Source organism: Anabrus simplex, chromosome 3 (assembly GCF_040414725.1).
Source record: "Anabrus simplex isolate iqAnaSimp1 chromosome 3, ASM4041472v1, whole genome shotgun sequence".
NCBI lineage: Eukaryota > Metazoa > Arthropoda > Insecta > Orthoptera > Tettigoniidae > Anabrus > Anabrus simplex.
Window position 1 is genome coordinate 187,082,002 of NC_090267.1, and position 21,882 is coordinate 187,103,883.

At 39.5% G+C, this 21,882-nt stretch overlaps 1 protein-coding gene across 2 annotated transcripts; it reads right to left on the reverse strand.

The window, feature by feature from the left end:
* Nucleotides 1-309: 309 nt before the first annotated feature.
* Nucleotides 310-21,528, reverse strand: LOC136867152 (transient receptor potential cation channel protein painless). 2 transcript variants are annotated; one of them, XM_067144266.2, is made up of 2 exons: nt 21,414-21,528; nt 310-5,832 (listed from the first exon to the last, which is right to left on the reverse strand). In XM_067144266.2, exon 2 carries the CDS (start codon nt 5,815-5,817, stop codon nt 3,220-3,222), a length of 2,598 nt encoding a protein of 865 aa, XP_067000367.2. In that variant the 5' UTR covers nt 5,818-5,832; nt 21,414-21,528; the 3' UTR covers nt 310-3,219. The 2 variants fall into 2 exon arrangements, with proteins under 2 accessions (XP_067000367.2, XP_067000368.2); XM_067144267.2 differs by lacking the exon at nt 21,414-21,528 and adding an exon at nt 7,803-7,883.
* Nucleotides 21,529-21,882: the final 354 nt, after the last annotated feature.

Below are 21,882 nucleotides of genomic sequence, written 5' to 3' on the forward strand. Positions count from 1 at the left end.
GGGTTGGGAAGAATTGAGAGAAAGAAGAAGAGCTGCTCGACTAAGTGGTATGTTACAAGTAATAAATCTCATTGTAGACCGTATTGGACATCAGATATGAACATTAAAACAAGAATAATAGTTAACACTAGTTTTAAGCCGATTTTCATTTCATAAATATAAATGTTGATTCTTAGGGTGCCATATATGTTAAGGACACTAGGTTCAGGGCCCTGACCTAACTTTAGGCTAAGATTTATTTTTGGCTGATGATGCTTACGACTGTTAAGCGAAACATGTCCCATCTTACAACGCCTGTTGTAATGTTTATTTCCTAAATATAGGAAAGATAAGTATTGGAAAGGTGGTGTTAACTATTATTCTTGTTTTAATGTTCATAAGTGGTATGTTCTGAGCTGTCAGCGGAGAGATGGCGTGGAATGACATTAGTAGATGAATAAGTTTGAGTGGCGTTTATAAAAGTAGGAAAGATCACAATATGATGATAAAGTTGGAATTCAAGAGAACAAACTGGGGCAAATATTCATTTATAGGAAGGGGAGTTAGGGATTGGAATAACTTACCAAGGGAGACGTTCAATAAATTTTCAATTTCTTTGAAATCATTTAGGAAAAGGCTAGGAAAGCAACAGGTAGGGAATCTGCCACCTGGGCGACTGCCCTAAATGCAGATCAGTATTGATTGATTGAGTATAGAAGTTTTTTACAGCACACACCAACAGAGAAGACGGCTTCAAGTTAACAAATACATGGAGACCTGTACTCCAGAAATACATGCATAACACCACCATGGCACAGTGCGACACACTCAAGAAACTGTCGACAGAGGGCAGTGAATCAGTAACTTCCCTCCCAACCACCACAGCACAGCGCAACAATTCCCGAGTCCAGTTAGTGGTCAGGCCATGGATAGTACGGTCGTGACTTCCATGTTCCTTCGAAGAATTTCTTTGCTCACTGTTGGAGGCAGACCTTTATATGCCCTGATTAAGGCCAATATAATTTGGTAGAAAGCTCAGCTTTGTTAAATATATATAAGTGACTTTAATCCAGTTAGCATATTTATTTCTTTATTTTAATACAATGAGCCAAGAAAACCTACACTCATTAACTGATATTCTAATTTAACACAGCTCAACGGTGTATACTTATTTACTTCCTTTTAATGTACATACTTATTCCATGGCATAACGGACCTTGGCCTCCTTGATCACAGATTTCCAGTCGACTCTGTCTTCTACATGTCTATGCTATCTCCTCACTCTAATAGCTCTTAGAGCTGCCTCCTAATCATCCACCTATGTCACACTAAGCTGGCCTCTCACTCTGTTACCACCAGGATGTTCTGTTAGAGCCATCTGTGGATACTTTTCCCTCTTCTATCTGTTGCACATGCCCTAATCATCTTAAACTCATTTTGAAAAAGGCTGTCTTGTCAGGTTCTTTATACAAGGATCTTACTTCTTTTACTACCGACACAGGTAGGTCTTATGGCAACAATCTTATTTCTTTATTGATTATAAACCTCTGTGTCTCACCTTCTTCAGTGAGTCAAAAATCTTCTTCAGGACTTCCCAACATTCAGTTTCTTCCCCCATGGCATCAGCCAGTCCCTGTGCCTCACTACTGTACATTAGAACTGGCTTGATCATTATGTGAAGAGCCTGTTTTTCTTGGAATTATTACTGTTGGCACTTGCTCACAGTGTGCATTTCTTTTCATTCTTGTGTAGAGAGTCAGTTTTAATTTCCTGCTTGGATATTTTTGTAGCCTTAATGTGATTTACTACATCTTCCTCCACTTTATTTTCTAATGTTGGAACTGAGCCAGGATATAAGAAACTGTCTACTGCTTCCAAGGTGTATCCTCCAATTTGGAGACATTCTCTGTTTCTTCTTATCATTTTAGTTATCATATACTTAGATCTTGGCTCACTGATCTCTAACCTAAGGCTTTAGCAGCCATTTCAAACTCTTTGAAGAGTGATTTAAGTGCTTCTATACTTTTGATAATAATCATAACATCATCTGCATAGGGTAGGATTTGTGCAAGTCCATTGCACCTCCTGAGTTTGTGGTTATTGCTCTTACTCCAAAATGTTTATCAATGGAAATTTTTGTAACTGTGGAGATTTATGGACTGTTGAGGATAATGTGCTGTCAACCCCTTTACTCTACATTTTGCTTATGTGAGGATCCAAGATTAGGAAAGCTGTTTACATTGAGACATGTTAGCCTTTTGCAGTTATACTGTGTAAATAAAATCTTAAAATTTACTGTGTTTCATAAAAACTTATGTCCTCTTAAGAAGTCAGGATGCAAGACATAACTGTTAGTAAGACCATCAAGATGATGAGAATTGTCTTTCATTTGTATATATATTATTTATATTGACCAACTAGTATCCTTTTTTTCCTTCAATGTTTGTCCTATGTTCCTAATTCATTTTTATCCGTTTATCCTTCCCTTCCCTTTTTTCTTCTCACATCAAGGGTGGATATCTCTTTCTAGATGGCCCCTCAATGAGTATTGTTGATGTCTGGCCTTCTGATAAAACTGGGAATCAGAAACTAGATCATTTGGACGCTGAGATTAAATGGATATGGACAAGAAGAGAGTCTGTCTGTTCAAAAATGGCAGTGTGTGGAGATGTGGAGATTGTCCCTTGTCCTTTTGTTTTTCCATGTTTGTCTGTGTCTTCTTTCTCTGTAGCTCCCTCTTCCCATGCTGACCTATCAATGCATTTGTCCCATTATATAATGATTTTTTCCCCCCCTTCCTGTGTATGGATGGGTTGATTTCTGAAATACGGTTGATAATTCTTTGGGGGTTGAGTGTGTTGTTGTTTTGACCCTTCAGTCAGCTGTCATTTAGTTCTTGGATCAGAAAAGCAGTGAATTCACTGCATTAAGAGCTTTGGTTTGTTATAAACTCAGAAAAAATGTAATTTTCATATAGTTGCTGGCAAAATATTTTCTGTATATATCTGATGTGGACCTTCAGGAACAATTCATAAAAACTCTACACTTAATCATCCGTGATGTCTGATTTATAGCAACACTTAGTCTAGGCCATTGAAATCATACACCTTTGATTATTAAGATTGTGAATAAGTATTTTATTTTTTATGTCATATTTGTTACAATACAGAATTATAATTTATTTTTAATGTATATAATAATATAACAGTTTTCTTATATGTTGGTCATTCTTGGTCATTCTCATATAGTATCCCCTAACAGTAGGTCTCTCTTGGAGATCATGAGATTAGTGGCTTCTGCTATGATGCTTTTACTCATGTTAAGTTTTCTAAAACTATTTTGACCAGAATTTATTATGTTTTTATTCATATTAAGTGTTCTAAAACTATTTTGACCAGAATTTATGAAAAACTTAGTATTCACTGGATTGCTTGAATTGCAATAAACTTTAATCTTTCTCTGGTAGTTTTTAGGAATTAAATGTATCTGTGATATCCTTGATATTATGATTGAAATTCCTGTTATTTTCTTGAGAGTATGTAACTGTTCTTCTAAGTCATAAAGCAGATTTATCATTGAAACAATACTTAAAACTTTAGCTTGATTCTTTATTTGCTGTGTGTCACTTACAGCTAAGCCATTCAACAAATTGAGGAGTATAACAGGTATAACAATTACAAACAACATTATCACTATATGAGCCAATACTGGAAAATTAGTGAAGTCCAGATTTGATAATTCAAACTCCCCTGCAAGCATCCCTATAGTCTTAAAAATTGACTCCCAGTAATTATTGAAGAAGGTGTGAACCTGTCCTGATTTACATGAGAACAAAATGTGAAAACACAAGGCAAAAGGCAAAATTAAGAATAAAAAATACCATGGCATGTACTTCAGGAAATTTTGTATTACCTGTTTTAACATTTGTAACTGAATAGAGAGAAATGGAAAACTTCCTGTCAAGAGAGTAAGCTTCCACCATGACAAAAGGATGAGAATTATGGAGATAGAGGTATGTGCTGTGTAGTTTATAGTAAGTAGGGCACTGAAAACAAACAATACAATGAACAAGTCCAAATAATTTTCCACTCTCTTCCAGTACCTTGATTTGAATATACTCATTTTAATTAGTTCTTTCCCAAACAAAGAAAAAAAACATAATACCAGTAAAGCAATGTACAGTTTCTCAAGATACATATCATTTGATTGTTTGGTTCTTTGTTCTGTCACATTAGTTTGTGTTGAATTTATTTGCATTTCACTTCCTTCATGAGGTGAAAGATAGAGGACAAAAAAATTTAGAAGAAGCACAAAAATTATATAACCTATGGTATTTATTATAAAGTAGGGTTGTAATAGTTTCCATTTTAAATCTATAAAACTTTGCAGCACAGGGTGTGTGAGAATTTCTTTGTTAGATTTAGTGATAATCTTGAACATTTCCATTTCATTTGTATTGTCATTAAAGTTTGGTGGTTCCAGAAAACTATAATTGAATATAAGAATGTATTGTTCATCTTGTGGTGAGTAGCTGTTGCTTTCCAGATGTTCATCCAGGAATAGTTTCAGTATTTTGTAAGTAATAAAATTTAAGGGACATTTACCATTTTTATTCTTCACCATCAAGTTAGCTCCATGTCTGAGAAGGGCTAAAGTCATCATGTCATTGCCATAAAGTACTGCATCCTGCAATGCAGTATCCCCACATTTATCTTGAGCATCAATAATGAAGTATGATGATGTACTTGCAAGTTTAGTTAAGATAAGTTGAACACATTTTTGAAGCCTTATGGTCTCATCGTGGTTTGACAAGCGTCGCTCAGCTGCTATGTGTAGCACTGTGTGTTCACAATAATCTTTGGCTTTGATATCAATCTTGTCATCAGTTAATAAGAATTCTAGTACTTCTGGACAACAGGAGTTTACAACAAAATGTACTAAGGGAACAGAATGATTTCTTTTACAGTCAGTAAGGTTTGCTCCCGCTGAATATAAAGCCTTTATGAAACCTACACTTTTCCCCTCTCTGCAGGCCATTTCCATACAAGTAAAATAATATGGATCTTCATAAAAATGATTAACATCAATAGTATTTTGTCCTGAATAACTGCATTTTATTAGGCCTTCGAAAAGTTGCAAATTATCATATTGCAAAGCAGCCAGCAAACGCTTTTGATCATCAGGTGAATCCATGTCTTCTCTCAATTCCTCTGGCAGTTTGTGGAGTAATTTTGGAAATCTGCACGCAATCAATTCACGTGTAGACTGGTCAGATGCCATTAATTTTAAATCCAAATTTAGTTGGTGTGATCTTGGTTCCAGCATTTCTTCCAATTGCTCCTCATTGTAGTTTTCTACTGCTAGCATAATGGGTGTATAGGCACCACTATCTAGTTTATTGACATCTATTTTAGGGTTATCTAAAAGTAAAGAAATACATTCTAGAACATCACCCTTGTGTTCTGGTGTACATTCTTCCATACATAGGACATGCAAAACAGTTCTCTGATCTGGAAATGTGACGTTCACGTCAGTCCTCCTGTCCTGAACAAGAAGCTTTATTGCGTTATAATTCTTTGTTTCAGAAGCATGCAGTATTGGTTTTTCAAGGTTTGGATCAGCATGGGATTGTAAAAGAGCCTCAATATACTTCTCACGCTTTTGCTCTTTACATGCTAATAAAAGACAAGTACCTTCAGAGTATTTATAGTCAGGGTCAGCACGTTTCCTTAAAGTTTCTTGGAAACGTTGAAGTTTGCGAGCCTTGAATGTATATAGCAATGTGTTTTGCAATTCTTCCTGAGTAGTTGCTCGAGTCACTTGTACATATGCAGCCATTCTTACTTCTCCCACCTGGAACATTTACCATATGATGCATTATATAATTTATCATTTGAACTTTTAAAGGATTATGTCAAGGAAACAGGTTCCTTAAAAGGAAATATCCTCAGCTGTTTGAAGAGTATGGATGCAAGGAGAGGAATATGTATGTATGTATGTATGTATGTCTGTCTGTCTGTCTGTCTGTCTGTCTGTCTGTCTGTCTGTCTGTCTGTCTGTCTGTCTGTCTGTCTGTCTGTCTGTCTGTCTGTCTGTCTGTCTGTCTGTACAAGGTGCATCTAAAAAGTTTGGTGAATGATACCATAACCCAAAGAAAACAGAAGTTACAAACAAAATACCTTTATTTGCCTTCAAAGTACTCTCCATTGGCCACAATACACTTTTGGCAATGTGTAGGCCCCTATAGGGTAAGTTCCTCTAAGAACATGTGGTCTCACAAGAGTGCGCAGTTCAAAATTGTAAGACATCGGTCATGTGGTATTCAGTCCACTGTGAATAGCTATTGTTCTTGTGCTGTACTGTTGGCTGTGCGGTTAGGACCGGGCAGCTGTGAGCTTAAATCTGGGAGATAGTGGATTCGAACCCCAGTGTCAGCAGCCCTGAAGATGATTTTCTATGGTTTCCCATTTTCACAACAGGCAATTGCTGTGGCTGTACCTTAATTAGGGCCACAGCTGCTTTCTTTCTACTCCTAGGCCTTTCCTATCCCATCGTCGACCTGTCTGTGTCAGTGTGACGTAAAGCAAATTGTAAATAAATAAATAAATAAATAAATAAATAAATAAAATCAATCAGTCAGTCAATCAATCAATCAATCAATCAATCAATCTGTTTTCATTCAGTTTTCTGTAATATTCTGAACCTGTTTGTTAGTATTTGCGCATCCCAGATACATTTTGATATGTTTATCTATTGTGTTATAAGATAAGAGCACCTTCGTTAAGGACTTGGTGCAACCCTCTTTTCTGCATGCTGTTGCACCCATTAATTGTAAGCCCTTAAGAGTGTGCAGTGGATTGTCCTGCAAGAAGACGTGCATTCTCTTATAGAACATCAATGCACGTTCTTAAGGAACAACTTGTTTAAGCTTTGTTTCATGTTTTGACACTTTATTTTTCAGCATTAAAAAAACTTGTTATAAGAAAAAATTAAGCCAAAAGCTTATTTTCACTGAAGCTGTTTTGAATTATTGTTGGGACCCTGTGGGCGGGGGCAGTAGATTGACACCAATGGTATCCCCTGCCTGTTGTAAGAGGCAACAAAAAGAGGTCCCAGAGGCTCTTAGTTTGGGAGTGTGGATTGGCAAGCTCAGGACCCTTAACTGAGTCCTGGCATTGCTTCCACTTACTTGTACCAAGCTCCTCATTTTCATCTACCCTGTCTGCCCTCCCATGGTCAATTCTTGTTCTTTTCCGACTCCGATGGTATTAGGTGGAAGTCTTTCACTTTCATGCCCTTCTTGGCCCTTGTCGTCTTTCATTGGCTGATGCCTCCATTTTTCGAGATGTCAGACCCCTTCCACTTTTTTTCTCTCTCATTAAGGCTCCATGGCTAAATGGTTAGCGTGCTGGCCTTTGGTCACAGGAATCCCGGGTTCGATTCCTGGCAGGGTCGGGAATTTTAACCTTAATTGGTTAATTTCTCTGGCATAGGGACTGGGTGTGTGTGTCGCCTTCACCATCATTTCATCCTCATCACGACGCGCAGGTCACCTACGGGAGTCAAAGAAAAAGACCTGCACCTGGCGAGCCGAACATGTCCTTGAACACTCCTGGCACTAAAAGCCATTTCATTCTCTCATTAAGTGTAAATAGAGGATGGTTGCCCAGTTGTACTTCCTCTTCAAACAATAATCACCACCACCACCACAATGATTTGTCGGGAAAAACTAGAGAAAGGATAGAGTAAAGAATCACTTGGAGTGAAAGACTTAAAGTTGCAAGTACACACTTCAGGCTAAAAAGAGTGATTAAAATTTGTACCTTTTCTGTTTCATCTCTTAAATTTCCTATTTAGTAGGAACTTCACCAATCATTTGTATTTTGAGGGCACTGTTCCAACATCTCTCAAAAGAATGAAGCCAATATTGAGGTCCAATCAGAAGCAGATGTTAGTAGAACTTGGATGCTAGATTTTATGGTGTGACAAGGTCGCAGCTAATTCAGCTTGCGTTTCATTTCACTAAGAGAAACAACAACAGCAACAATTTCAGTGACATGATAAAAATGGCTGGAAAAAAACTGGGTCTGTGGAGTTTGTAAGCGAAACCACCTCACATTTAGTACACCGGAGAAATGCAGTCTAGGTAGAGCCATGGGATTCAGTAAAGTCTAATGACAGAGATTCTTCAATAATTTGAAATGGTAATAGAAGAGAAAACACTTTCCTGCCCACAGGATCTTCAACATGGATAAGAGTGGAGTTTCAACTGGCTCTAATAGCATTCCAAATGTTATTTCACCAAAAGGAAATTTGCATATTGCAAAGGTTGTTTAAGCTGAAAGTAGTCAAATAGAGACAGTTTTATGTTGCCTTTTTCCTACTGGTATTTTATCCCGCCATCATCTTCCTTTGAAAGACAATTAATGTTCAACTGTATGAAGACACACCAGGAGGAACCCTGCATCTTATTTTGGATTCAGTGTACATGAATACTGAATTCTTTCTTGACTGGTTGAAACACTTGGGGAACAATTTGTAAACCCAAGTGAAGAAGATCCTGTTCTGCTTATTATGGACAAACTTATCTTGCACTGTAATTTGGATGCAGTTATTTTCTGTAGGGACAAGTTTATTGCCTTACTCACACTTCCTCCACATGGTAGTCATATGCTGCAGCTCCTTGACAGAAGCTATTTTCAGACCCTTACACCAGCTTTTTCAATTGAACGTGACAAGTGGATGTTCAGTCATTCTGGAAGAGCAATCGCTCTGAAAGCTCTTTTCTCTCTTTTTTGTTCTGCATATGAAAGAGTGGCAACACTTTAAAAGCAAACAATTGTTTCAAGGCTACTGGGATTCATCCATACAACCTGAATGTTTTCTCATATGAAGATTTTGAACATTCGGCCATTATGAGCCACCCTCCATTCTTTGAGGAACTTGAAGAAGAAAGTGTAACACTGATAGTCCTATAGTGCCACTTTCAACTCTCCTCCTTCTTCCAAAAGCACACGAAGAGAAGCGAAAGATTAAATGTAAAAGGTCTGAAATTATGACAGGATCTCCATTTGAAAAATGTGTTAATGGCTTCCATGTCAAAAACAAGTGTGAAAGAACAGAAATCCTGCAGGTCTACGAAAAAGAAATGGATTTTTGAGGCTGCAGCTCCTGCAACATGCACACCAGTTGAGGACATTATCTTTTGCCCTTGATGCAATGAAAAGTATAAAGACCCTTTAACTGAAGATTGGATTTGGTGTAAAGCCTGTAAACAGTGATAGTATGATCCCTGTTTTAGCTAAGAGGGCACTGGCATATTCAAATGCGACTCCTGTTAAGTGCACACACATAGAGGGCTTACTGCGTACTGTTATAGGCATATACCTTCAAGAGCGCAGGTTTCTCATATTCTATTGTATTTCTTGTGTTTTATTATTTAAGTTATGTTTTTCTAATATGTATTGTAATGCCCAGGTCATCAATGAATAATTTTGTGCACACGATTTGTTATTTTATAACTTTTTCCCTCATGCTTGGTGGTCTTAACATTAAGTGCATACTCTTGGTGGAACTTACACTACGGCTACTGGAAACCGGCAGCGAAGGAGTCTTTTGGAATCTATTGAAGCACTGATGTCCCAATTGATAAACTTGATTAGTAGGTATCTGCATTGATGCTATCTAATTAAAATCGAGAGCAGGCACCAGATCCAGGAAGTGGATTTCAAGAACGGCTATGTGCCACGTAGCCAGGAAGTTGCACACATGGATCGCAGTGTGTGAGTGGGTTTTGTCATGGAAGAGACTCTACTTTTCAGTCTTGTACAACTTTGGCTGAACACACTGGATATGTAGCAGCAACCATTTCAGAATGTCCTCGTAGAATGTGCCATTAACAGTTTAACCTTTTGATCATGCCATTGATATTGAAAAATGCGATCAACTGTTTTGATCCTGGACTTTTGGAGGCGACTCTTTTTGGGATGTGGGGAACCCAGTGAACATCATGCCACTGATTGTCTCTTGATCTCTGGATCGAACTGGTGGCACCAGCTCTCATTGCCTGAGATGATGGTTTTGAGAAAAGGTGGACCTTGGTCACATTTGTCAATGAAATCTCCAGCAATTTTCATCCATGTTGCCTTCTGCTTGTCAGTGAATGTGTGTGGCATAAATGTAGAACTGATCTTCTGTTTACCCAAATTGTTGTGAATGATGGTGGTCACACTGTCGCTGCTAATTCCTCTGATATTCTTCTCAGAGACAGTCACCAGTTTTATGCCAGCATCTGTCACACCTGCTCGATGTTTTCTGCACTTCTGTTTGTTGACAGTCGACCTGGACGTGGTGCATCACCGAGAGTTTCCTGTCCATCCTGAAAGTGTTTGAATCAGCCATAAACATATTTTCTGGGTATGACTTCTGTTCTGTTCACTTGCACCAACATCGCATGTGTCTCTGTCACCGTTTGTTTATACATGGCTCCATTACATTATGACACAAGTCTTCACTTGCACTGTACTGGACTGGCTGCAGCAGACTAACCTGCTTCAGCTCCATTTGTTCAACACAGTGTGACACTTCTCGAGATGTCTCTCTATTCACACACACTTGCATGCAGTGTCACCTTGCATTATCCTTGCAATATTGGTCCATTTATCATACCTTTTAGACACTTCTTCTATGTATGTATGTATGTATGTATGTATGTATGTATGTATGTATATGTGCAGTTTTTAAAATTGCTGTTGGCTACACTGACTCAGGGAGAGGTCTTATGGCAATGTCGGGATAGGACAGGGCAAAGACTGGGAAAGATGTGACCATGGCCTTAAGTAAGGTACAGCCCCAGCATTTGCCTCGTGTGAAAATGGGAAACCATGGAAAACCATCTTCAGGGTGACCAACAATGGGGTTCGAACCTACTATCTCCTGAATGTAAACTAACAGCTACACACTTCAGGCCGCATAGCCGACTCACTTGGTATGTACGTACATAAGCTCACTGGACAAAACAATTAGTCTCTGTAGTGCGAATGAGTCCCGTACTCAACCGCACGCCCATTGCCCCTATGTGAGCATAAGGCAGTAGCGATCAATGAGTCATTGATGTTTCAAGCAGACGGTGTACATCAACATGGGTAGATGTAAGGATGTGGCAGAGTGGCAAAAAGGGGCAATTGTGCTTGGTCATGCCCATGGCCATACGGCGCGTGAAGTTGTTGGATTTGTTGGTGTTTTGCAGCGCACTGTTCAGTGTGTCTACAAGCAGAGGTGTACTACACGTGGCCATGAAACACAATGCCAGAATTGTGCTCAGGAAAAGATCATGACTGAGAGGGACTGGAGATGCATTTCACGGCTTGTGAATCAAAATCACTTCCAAATCCGACAGGAATTGCTGCAGTCAGTGAATGAAGGTCCATCCCAACCTGTTAGCAAGAGAACATTGAGATGGGAACTGCATGCAGTGAACTTTTGGAGTTGGTCACCTCGCAAGAGGCCATTGCTCACACGGGCACAATGGGCTAGAAATCATTCAGCGTGGACAGTAGCTGACTGGCAGAATGTAATGTGGTCTGACGAATCACGTTTTTGCCTGTATTCCAATTATTTCAATTGACACGTGTCACTAAATGCGTTGAAGACCAAATGAAGCATTTCATCCTGGATGTGTGCAAGGTCAGGTTCAAGCCGGAGGCAGCTCTGTGATGTTTTGGGGGTGTTTTTCATATCATGGATTGAGCCCGCTCACTGAGGTGACCACTGACATGAACCAGCATGTTTATTTAAACGTTCTGGATGATCAGGTGTTGCTTTTCAGTCAACATCTATATGATAAGCATGCTGTTGATACCCTGATTTTTCAAGATGACAACAGCAAAGTTCATCGGGCTGGACACATATGTGACTGGTTTTATGAACACTCCCTCAGCCTATTACATCTCGATTGGCCTGCAGAATCACCTGACTTGAACCCCATTGAAAATCTGTGGGACATGGAACAGCGGATAAATTGCCGACATTTCATCCCCACTATTTGGTGGAATTGCACAACCAAATCCTCAGTGAGTGGCTTAACATTGAATATTTTCCCTGTTCCTCTTCCAGTCCAACACTGTTGATATTCTGACACCAAACTCCACAGCAGTCTTCTTTAATGGCTTGCCTTTATAAATTCCGCCCACGCTTGTCTTTTTTAACCATTGTTACAACATTCATTTGTTTTGTCGCCAATGTGAGCAATTTACCAACTTTATTTTTTTGTGTTATTTGAAGCCATTTTCTTTTCAGTTTCAACTCGGTTAATTTATAACTGTTAGGTTCTTCATGTTGTTGAAACTAATTTATGAATAAATAAATTTATAAACTGCCTGATAGATAGATAGATAAAGAATGGGTGAACCCTACCTTCACAGGGCTCCACACGTAGGTCTGTGAAGACCCTTTGTGTCCCTTAAACGGGTTTGCCTAGTCCAGCCCTAGTGCTCCTATAAAGGATACCAGTGTCCGGATGTTGGCATTCCTGATGTCTTCCAGGCTCACGAAATGTGAGCCAAGGTATCGATGTCTAGTGCTTGCAAGAGCCTCGCACTGACATAACACATGCGCGGAGGTCTCCTCCTCCCTACCGCATCTTCTACACATCGGATCCTGACTGATTTTCATGATGTGTAGGTGTCTCTGTAAGGTACTGTGGCCTGTCAACAGTCTAACTACCATTCACATTCTGGTCCTATTCAAATTTATCAAGACCTTTGGCTAGGCCCTTTGATAAGTTCACGTGCCTGCCTTGCTACAGTTAACCTCTTCCAAATGTCTAAGTGAGACTGGTTTGTCCACTGGGATATTACCAGTTTCATGCTTTGGAGTGACACTCCCAGGAAGGGCTCTGGTCCTATGAAAAGACCTTTTGAGCCTTGTTTCGCTAGTTTGTCAGCTTCTTCATTTCCACTGATACCTGTGTGCCCAAGGACCCATAATAGGGTAACTGAGCTAAGTTCACACAGCTGATCTAACATCCTTTGGCATTCCCATACCATTTTTGATGTTGTTTTAACTGCACATAGTGCTTTTAACACTGCCTGGCTATCGCTGCAAATAGTGATGCATCTTCTGTGTCCAGGCATGTTCCATATATATACAGCACAGGCCAGTAAACTGCCTGAAAAAGAGAACATATGATAACAGAAGAGTCTTTTTTCAGGTATAATTCTGTTATGTTTTTTCTGCTCTTGGTACTTGTGTACCAAAATAACAGTTGTTGTGATGATTTGTAGGCTCTCTCCATATTTGAGGAATTGCAAATGGCATAATTTTCTTGTTCCATGTCGTCAACCCTCTAAAGTAGACTGGCAGCTGCCACATGTCACTTGAGAAGCCCATGTAACATGTTGGTACTGTACATGCACCCTGAAATAAGCATGATATGCCTCACAGAACTTCGTACATCCACGCCAAATGTTGTTTAATTATACATCTTGTAGTGAGCATTATAAAAAATAAAAATATCAGTGAGGGATGTGCAATGTGTCAGATTAATTCTAAAATCTCATGTAAAGTGGCAGATATCAACTTCAACTACAACTGTATTCCTGAAAGCATAAACAACTAATGGATTTCCACCAACCGACCGACCTGCCTCTAGGGCTGTTATCTGGGAGGAAGATTTCCTATCAATTGTACATAGGCAAGTCAATATGTATCTGCAATTTTGCTCTAATTGTCTGTAGGTTGGCTTTATGGCATTGTGTGGTAAGTTTCAGCATTATCAGATCAGTACAGCTTGCGCTGTTGCACCTTAAAGTTGGCTGCGCCACTCTCTGTTTGCACCCAGGAAGAACAGTGTTCCCATTTTTTGTGGTCTGAGGGTATACCTGGAGCGGAAATTCATAGAAGATTTTCAGCACAATACGGGGACAATGTTTTGCCACAGCGAAGTGTTTACCAGGGGATTAAACAGTTCAAAAGGGGTCGCATGAACGTGAAAGATGAGGAAAGATCCTGGCATCCATCTGCAGCTGTAACTGATGCCAATATTGAACAAGTGCATGGTATGATGCTGAATAACAGATGAGTGACTGTTGATGACGTGGCAAACCATATGCACATTAGCCATGGTTCTGCATATGAAATCATGCATAAAACCCTTAACTTTCACAAAGTCTGTTCAAGATGGGTTCCGAAGCAACTCAATGAAGAGCAGATGCACAATCGTGTGAGAATCTGTCAGCACCTACTGGACCGTCATGCTAACGAAGGTGAAACGTTTCTGAAACGGATCATCACTGGAGATGAAACATGGGTTCACCACTTCGAACCAGAGAGAAAGTGTCAGAGCATGAAATGGATGCCGAGCATCTTGTTTCCTTATACCCAAGTCTTCCCAGCCCATGTTCGCAACATTTTTGTAACACTACTCCTTTGTCAGAAATCACCCAAAACAAATCATGTTGCTTTCCTTTGGATCTTTTCCATTTCCCATACCAATCATTCCTGGTGTGGGCCCTATACACTGAAATCATATTCTAATTGGGGTGTTACCAGAGACTTATGCCCTCTCCTTTTCATCCTTACGACAACCGCTAAATACTCTCATAACCACGTGAAGAGATCTGTAACCTTTCTTAACAACCTTGTTAATATGATTACTCCCATGAAGATTATATTAACACCTAGGTACTTACATTGTTCCCAATGAGGTACTATCACCCCATCAACACAATAATTAAAACTGAGAGGATTTTTCCTCTGGTAAAACTTACAACCTGACTTTTCATCCTGTTTACGTAATACCATCATCTGCAAATAGTCTTATCTGTGATTCCAGATCTTTACTTGTATCATTTATAAATATAAGAAAACATAAAGATCCTCTTAATCATTACAGGATCAGATAATGCCACACCTACTGTAATTCTCTGAGTTCTATTTTCTAGAAATTTAGCCACCCATTCAACCACTCTTTTGTCTAGTCCATTAGCCCTCATTTGTGTCAGTTATCTTCCATGATCTACCCTATCAAAAGCCTTGGATAGATCAATAGCAATACAGTCCAATTGAAATCCTGAATCTAAAATATCTGTTATATCTTTTGGAATCCTTCAAGTTGAGCTTCACTGGAATTTCCTTTAGTAAATCTCAACTGCCTTCTATCAAACCAGTTGGTAATTTCACAAAGATATCTTATATAATCAGAAAGAAGGCTTTCCCTCAGCTTACAAACAACACGTGTCAAGCTGACTGGCCTGTAATTATCTACTTTGGGTTTGTCACCCTTTCCCTTGTACAATGCGGCTGCTATTGCAGCTCTCTATTCACTTGGTATTACTCCTTCATGTAAACAGTAATCAAATATTTCAGAAATGGCACTATATTCCAACCCATAGCCTTTAATGTACAAGTAATATACGAGGGAGGTTTAAGTATAAACAGGATTTTATTTTTTATTTCAATTCATTGATTGAAAAACACAAGGCAATTACAATTTATTTTTGCAAATAGCTTCCTGCTTTGGAAATGCACTTTTCCCAGCATTTGGGCAGCTTTATGATGCCCTCACCATAAAAAGAACAGGGTCGTATCACCAGCCAGTTGCGCATGAAATCTTCTACACACTTGTCATCTTGAAATCGTTGCCCTCCTAGAGCTTCTTTAAGTGCTCCGAACAGATGAAAATCGCAGGTCGATAAGCCCGGGCTGTAAGGAGGATGATCAAGTGTAGTCCAATGCATTTCCTGTAGCTTGGAGACAGTTAGAGCTGTAGTATGGGGCCACACATTCTCGAATCAGTTGGTCTCGTCTTTTGCGGTGATATGCAAGCCTCACCTTGTTCAACAGCTCACAGTAGTAAGCAGCATTGATTGTGCGTCGCTCATGCAAAAAAATCAATCAGCGAAGTGCCTTGCCGATTGAGAAAAATAGTTGCAAGAACCTTGCCAGCTGACAGTCAAGTCTTGACTTTCACTGGTGCTGCCTCTCCTTTCTTCTACCACTCCTTACACACATGCATTCTCGACAATGTGTGATCACCGAACTGTGCAGTCTTTCTCTGGCAAATATCCGCTGCTGTAACTCCTTCACAAGCAAGCAAAAATGCAAACCAAAGCAAAGTCATCTCCGTAGAGGCCACGAAGGCCCTTGGAGGAGTGGAAGGTAAAGGCTTCCACTACCCGTAACCTCGGCACTTGATGAGGTAGAGTGGTTAGCTCTACGCCCAGCCGCCTTTGTCCCAGGAATTAACCTGGTACTCATTTTTGGTGTAGGCTGAGTGAACCTCAGGGCCACGTGCACCTCCGGAAGTGGAAATCTTGTTTCTTAAATTTTACGACTTCCTGACGGGGAATCACACCCACGTTCTTCCGGGCAAGCCGAGCAAGCCTTTACCGCCTCGGCCAGGCAGCTCCTCACAAGCAAGACATTTTATAATTATGCATTGTGCAGTGGAGGGGTGCACCTGTTATGCTGATATTGTGAGCGTTACTGACGAAATGGCGGGAAATATCTAACAGCACACTCTCCCCACTCCTAACAGTCCCGCCCAAACGTAGCAGAATCGCGTGTCCAGTCCTACCAACTGTTGATGTTCAAGAACAAAAATCCCGTTTATATTTGTTCGACCTTCGAATCCCCAGAAATCTTATAAATCCCAGCTGCCTTTCTAGCTTTCAAATTTTTTTATCTTTTTATAAATGTCTTGATTATCATAGGTAAATTTCAGTATTTTGCCAGTATTAGTCCCCGCCTCCTCTATCAGGACATTATCTTTATATTCAACTACCTTTATGTTAACATGTAAAAGATATCTGGTTAAAACATTAGATGTTTAGGCCAACAAAATGATTTATTAATATTCACCAATTAGCAATAATGCTGCACACAGTACCAATAGCCGAGCTCATATATTTTATTTTTATTTTTACAGTTTGCTTTACATCGCACCGACACAGATAGGTTTTATGGTAACGATGGGACAAGAAAGGGCTAGGAATGGAAAGGAATTGACCATGGCCTTGAATAATGTACAGCTCCAGCATTTGCCTGTTGTTAAAATAGGAAACCATAGAAAACATCTTCTGGCTGCTAACAGTGGAGTTCAAGCTCATTATTATTATTGGCTCGCCTGGTGGCCATGATCATTAAGGTATGAAGTCCATATGGTCTGACACCGTGGTTAGGTGGTTCATGTCTCGTTGTTTGAAAAACAAGAACATCAGAATGTAGGCGGGCAGGGTTGGAGAGGTGATGATATACAATTTCTAATCACCAGATTGCGTGCCAAATGCCTGGATTAAATTCCAAACCTCTCCGCAGTGCTCATACGGAGTGAGGGCATATGATGCTGTTGATGGTGATTTGTCCATCGGATGGGGATGTAAAGCCTTGAGCAGACCGTTGGTGCTATTCATTGGGAGTAGGCTTTGTGCCAGTACCGGGTTTTACCCTCTCCCTGCCTACTATCATCTATCATGTCATTCATTTCATCTCCTTAACTCCTCTTATGCGGTTGACGTCAGGAAAAGCATCCGGTTGTAAAAGCGCTACGGAGATTCATCTGACTTCATACCCGACCCTGCAGGGGAACAGGACAAGGGCTGGACATAAGTTACTTTATTACGGTATTATTATTATTATTATTATTATTATTATTATTATTATTATTATTATTATTATTATTATTATTATTATTATTATTATTATTATTATTATTATTATTATTATTATTATTATTAAGAAGGCTTATCAGAAATGGCTCCAAACAAGGGCCGAGGCAGACAGAGATTTGTACGTAGCTGAAAGAAATAGAGCGAAACAAATAGTTGTAGAATCCAAAAAAGAAGTCGTAGGAAGATTTTGGTAATAACCTGGAAAGGCTAGGTCAAGCAGCAGGGAAACCTTTCTCGACAGTAATAAAGAATCTTAGGAAGGGAGGGAAAAAGGAAATGAACAGTGTTTTGAATAATTCAGGTGAACTCATAATAGATCCCAGGGAATCACTGGAGAGGTGGAGGGAATATTTTGAACATCTTCTCAATGTAAAAGGAAATCATCATGGTGGTATTGCAAACAGCCAAGCTCATGGGGAGGAGGAAAATGATGTTGGTGAAATTATGCTTGAGGAAGTGGAAAGGATAGTAAATAAATTCCATTGTCATAAGGCAGCAGGAATAGATGAAATTAGACCTGAAATGGTGAAGTATAGTGGGAAGGCAGGGATGAAATGGTTTCATAGAGTAGTAAAATTAGTGTGGAGTGTTGGTAAGGTACCTTCAGATTGGACAAAAGCAGTAATTGCACCTATCTATAAGCAAGGGAACAGGAAGGATTGCAACAACTATCGAGGTATCTCATTGATTAGTATACCAGGCACAGTATTCACTGGCATCGTGGAAGGGACGGTGCGGTCAGTCGTTGAGAGGAAGTTGGATGAAAACCAGTGTGGTTTCAGACCACAGAGAGGCTGTCAGGATCAGATTTTCAGTATGCGCCAGGTAATTGAAAAATGCTACGAGAGGAATAGGCAGTTGTATTTATGTTCCGTAGATCTAGAGAAAGCATATGACAGGGTACCGAGGGAAAATATGTTCACTATACTGGGAGACTATGGAATTAAAGGTAGATTATTAAAATCAATCAAAGGCATTTATGTTGACAATTGGGCTTCAGTGAGAATTGATGGTAGAATGAGTTCTTGGTTCAGGGTACTTACAGGGATTAGACAAGGCTGTAATCTTTCACCTTTGTTGTTCGTGGTTTACATGGATCATCTGCTGAAAGGTATAAAATGGCAGTGAGGCATTCAGTTAGGTGGAAATGTAGTAAGCAGTTTGGCCTATGCTGACGATTTGGTCTTAATGGCAGACTGTGCCAAAAGCCTGCAGTCTAATATCTTGGAACTTGAAAATAGGTGCAATGAGTATGGTATGAAAATTAGCCTCTTGAAGACTAAATTGATGTCAGTAGGTAAGAAATTCAACAGAATTGAATGTCAGATTGGTGATACAAAGCTAGAACAGGTCGATAATTTCAAGTATTTAGGTTGTGTGTTCTCCCAGGATGGTAATATAGTAAGTGAGCTTGAATCAAGGTGTAGTAAAGCTAATGCAGTGAGCTCGCAGTTGCGATCAACAGTATTCTGTAAGAAGGAAGTCAGCTCCCAGACGAAACTATCTTTACATCGGTCTGTTTTCAGACCAACTTTGCTTTACGGGAGCGAAAGCTGGGTGGACTCAGGATATCTTATTCATAAGTTAGAAGTAACAGACATGAAAGCGGCAAGAATGATTGCTGGTACAAATAGGTGGGAACAACGGCAGGAGGGTACTTGGAATGAGGAGATAAAGGCTAATTTAGGAATGAACTCGATGGATGAAGCTGTACGCATAAACCGGCTTCGGTGGTGGGGTCATGTGAGGCGAATGGAGGAGGATAGGTTACCTAGGAGAATAATGGACTCTACTATGGAGGGTAAGAGAAGTAGAGGGAGACTAAGACGACGATGGTTAGACTCGGTTTCTAACGATTTAAATATAAGAGGTACCGGTATAGAACTAAATGAGGCCACAACACTAGTTGCAAATCGAGGATTGTGGCGACGTTTAGTAAATTCTCAGAGGCTTGCAGACTGAATGCTGAAAGGCATAACAGTCTATAATGATAATGTATGTAATGTATGTATGTATTATTATTATTATTATTATTATTATTATTATTATTATTATTATTATTATTATTATTATTACTGTATTATTATTCCCTGGTGCTACTCATTAATTCCAATCACGTGCAGTAAAGGGGAAGTTAATAAACGATATAATACTATTGGTTAGATTGCGGAAGTCCAGTTTTGGAATAGGCACTATGCTACAACAATTGATGTACAGCAGCTCGAAGAAAGAATGAGCGCATGATTTTGTATAAGTTCCTCGCAACTGTACTTATCTCAGAAACAATTGAACCTATAGATATGATGTTTGTTGTAGGTATCCACAGGGTTTGTATCTGCACGAAAGGTGACTTATGTTTTGATAATAGGCCTAATTAAAATTAAGTCTGATAAAATATTAAATACCTGGAACATAAAATTACATGTGCTCATTCTTTGTTTTTGTGACTATACTGTAGATGCGGCAAGACAAACGACGCTGCAATCATTTTCTTATCTGCTATCCACGTTTTCTTAACAATGAAGTATTTATTTATTGCATATAATAGTTTGACATATTGTGGGTTCAGTTTGTGCTGATTTCTGAAATTACGATTTTCGCAACAGAGGAGGTGTTTATCGCGAAACAAATCTTTTCAGTCATACGGAGTAGGGCGTCAAGAATGGGCTGAGTTTGCTTTATCGTACGTTAAAGAACGGTACGAGACACCAAATAACTAAAGCTATCGTTGACAAGTTCCGTTTTCCGGGATCAGTATTACGTCAACGAAAGGGGACAACCGTTACCGGTACTACAAACGAGATTCATGGACGACTTCTCCAACAAATGTAACAGTCCTTGCTGAAATTCAGATTGAGTAATAAGTCTATTCGGCAGATGTTTAAAAAACTAGGTGGATTTACATACGGTTCGGCACTACATTCGAATTATTCAGTGTCTAACGGAAAGGGACGAGCGAGCCTGATTCCAGTAGGTCTATTGCAGTCGAGTGTTGTCCATGACGTATGAAGATGCAGATTTCTTTTGAAACATACATGGTTTTCAGATGAAAGCTATATTCACCTTCATGACTACATCAACAAACAAACAAACAAACAAACAAACAACTTTTTTTTTTTTTTTTTTAAGGGGTTTGAACGACTTTATGTCGTTGTACAGAAACCACTGCACAGCGCCTAGGTTACGATTTGGTGCGCGTGTCCGGTCATGGAATACTGGCTCCTTATTTCGTCAAGGATGCGGAGCAAAAACCAAAAACAGTGGACCAGGTAGTCTACACTCTACAGAGACCTCATTATTGCCCCTATTCGTGTGGGATTTGCACCTTTTTTGTTGCGGCGGAAACACCCTCCAACGACAATGGATGCAACAAGCTGGAGCTACACCCCACACCGCGGGGGAATCAATTACCCTTCTGGAACGGCCCTTTGGAGTCGCCTAATTTCTCGTGGAGCTCAGTTTTCGTAGCCTTCCTGCTTTCCGCATTTCATGGCCCCATTGCCTATATAATGGGCATGTTGAAAGAAGTCGTTTTCAAGACAGATGATTCACAAATATTTCCGAATTACGCGACAAGATAAGGCCATTTTTGTGTCCTTACAGCAACCTGTGTTCGTCAACATGTTCGATAATTTTCAGTAACGTTATGAAAGCTGTGTGGCACGCGTGATGGCGCACGTTTTGAACACATTACGCACCAACGCATTTAAATAACATTCCAGTGTCGTTTGTTTTATCGCATAGAGAATAATAACTTATTGTTACCTGTAGGTCTACGCATAGGTGAACATTGTCGTGATGCCTCGGTTGACTAGTCAAGTATAGGCCTACTTTACTCTGAAATCAGTTTTATGAAGATGGATCTCACGTTATATCCGGTTTCAAGGATAGAATATTACTAAATAAGTAGAATTATCAGTGGAGGGTTATCTTATCACTATTGCGGTGGGAGTGGTTGAACATCTTTTTGATGATAAGGGGGCGAGTGCAGATGCGAACACGGAAGGAGGCTGAGGAACTATAGCACCTTCCTCACTTTCTCCAGTTCCATCAGTCATCAATGATCTGTATTTAGCGCTGTCACCCAGAGGTCAGGATCCTTATCAATTGTTTACCTAGCCTCTCCTTAAGTGTTTTCAAATTACTTGAAAATTTATCAAACATTTCACTTGATAAATTATACAAAACCCTTACTCCTCGTCCTATAAATTAATATTTTCCCCAATTTGTCCTC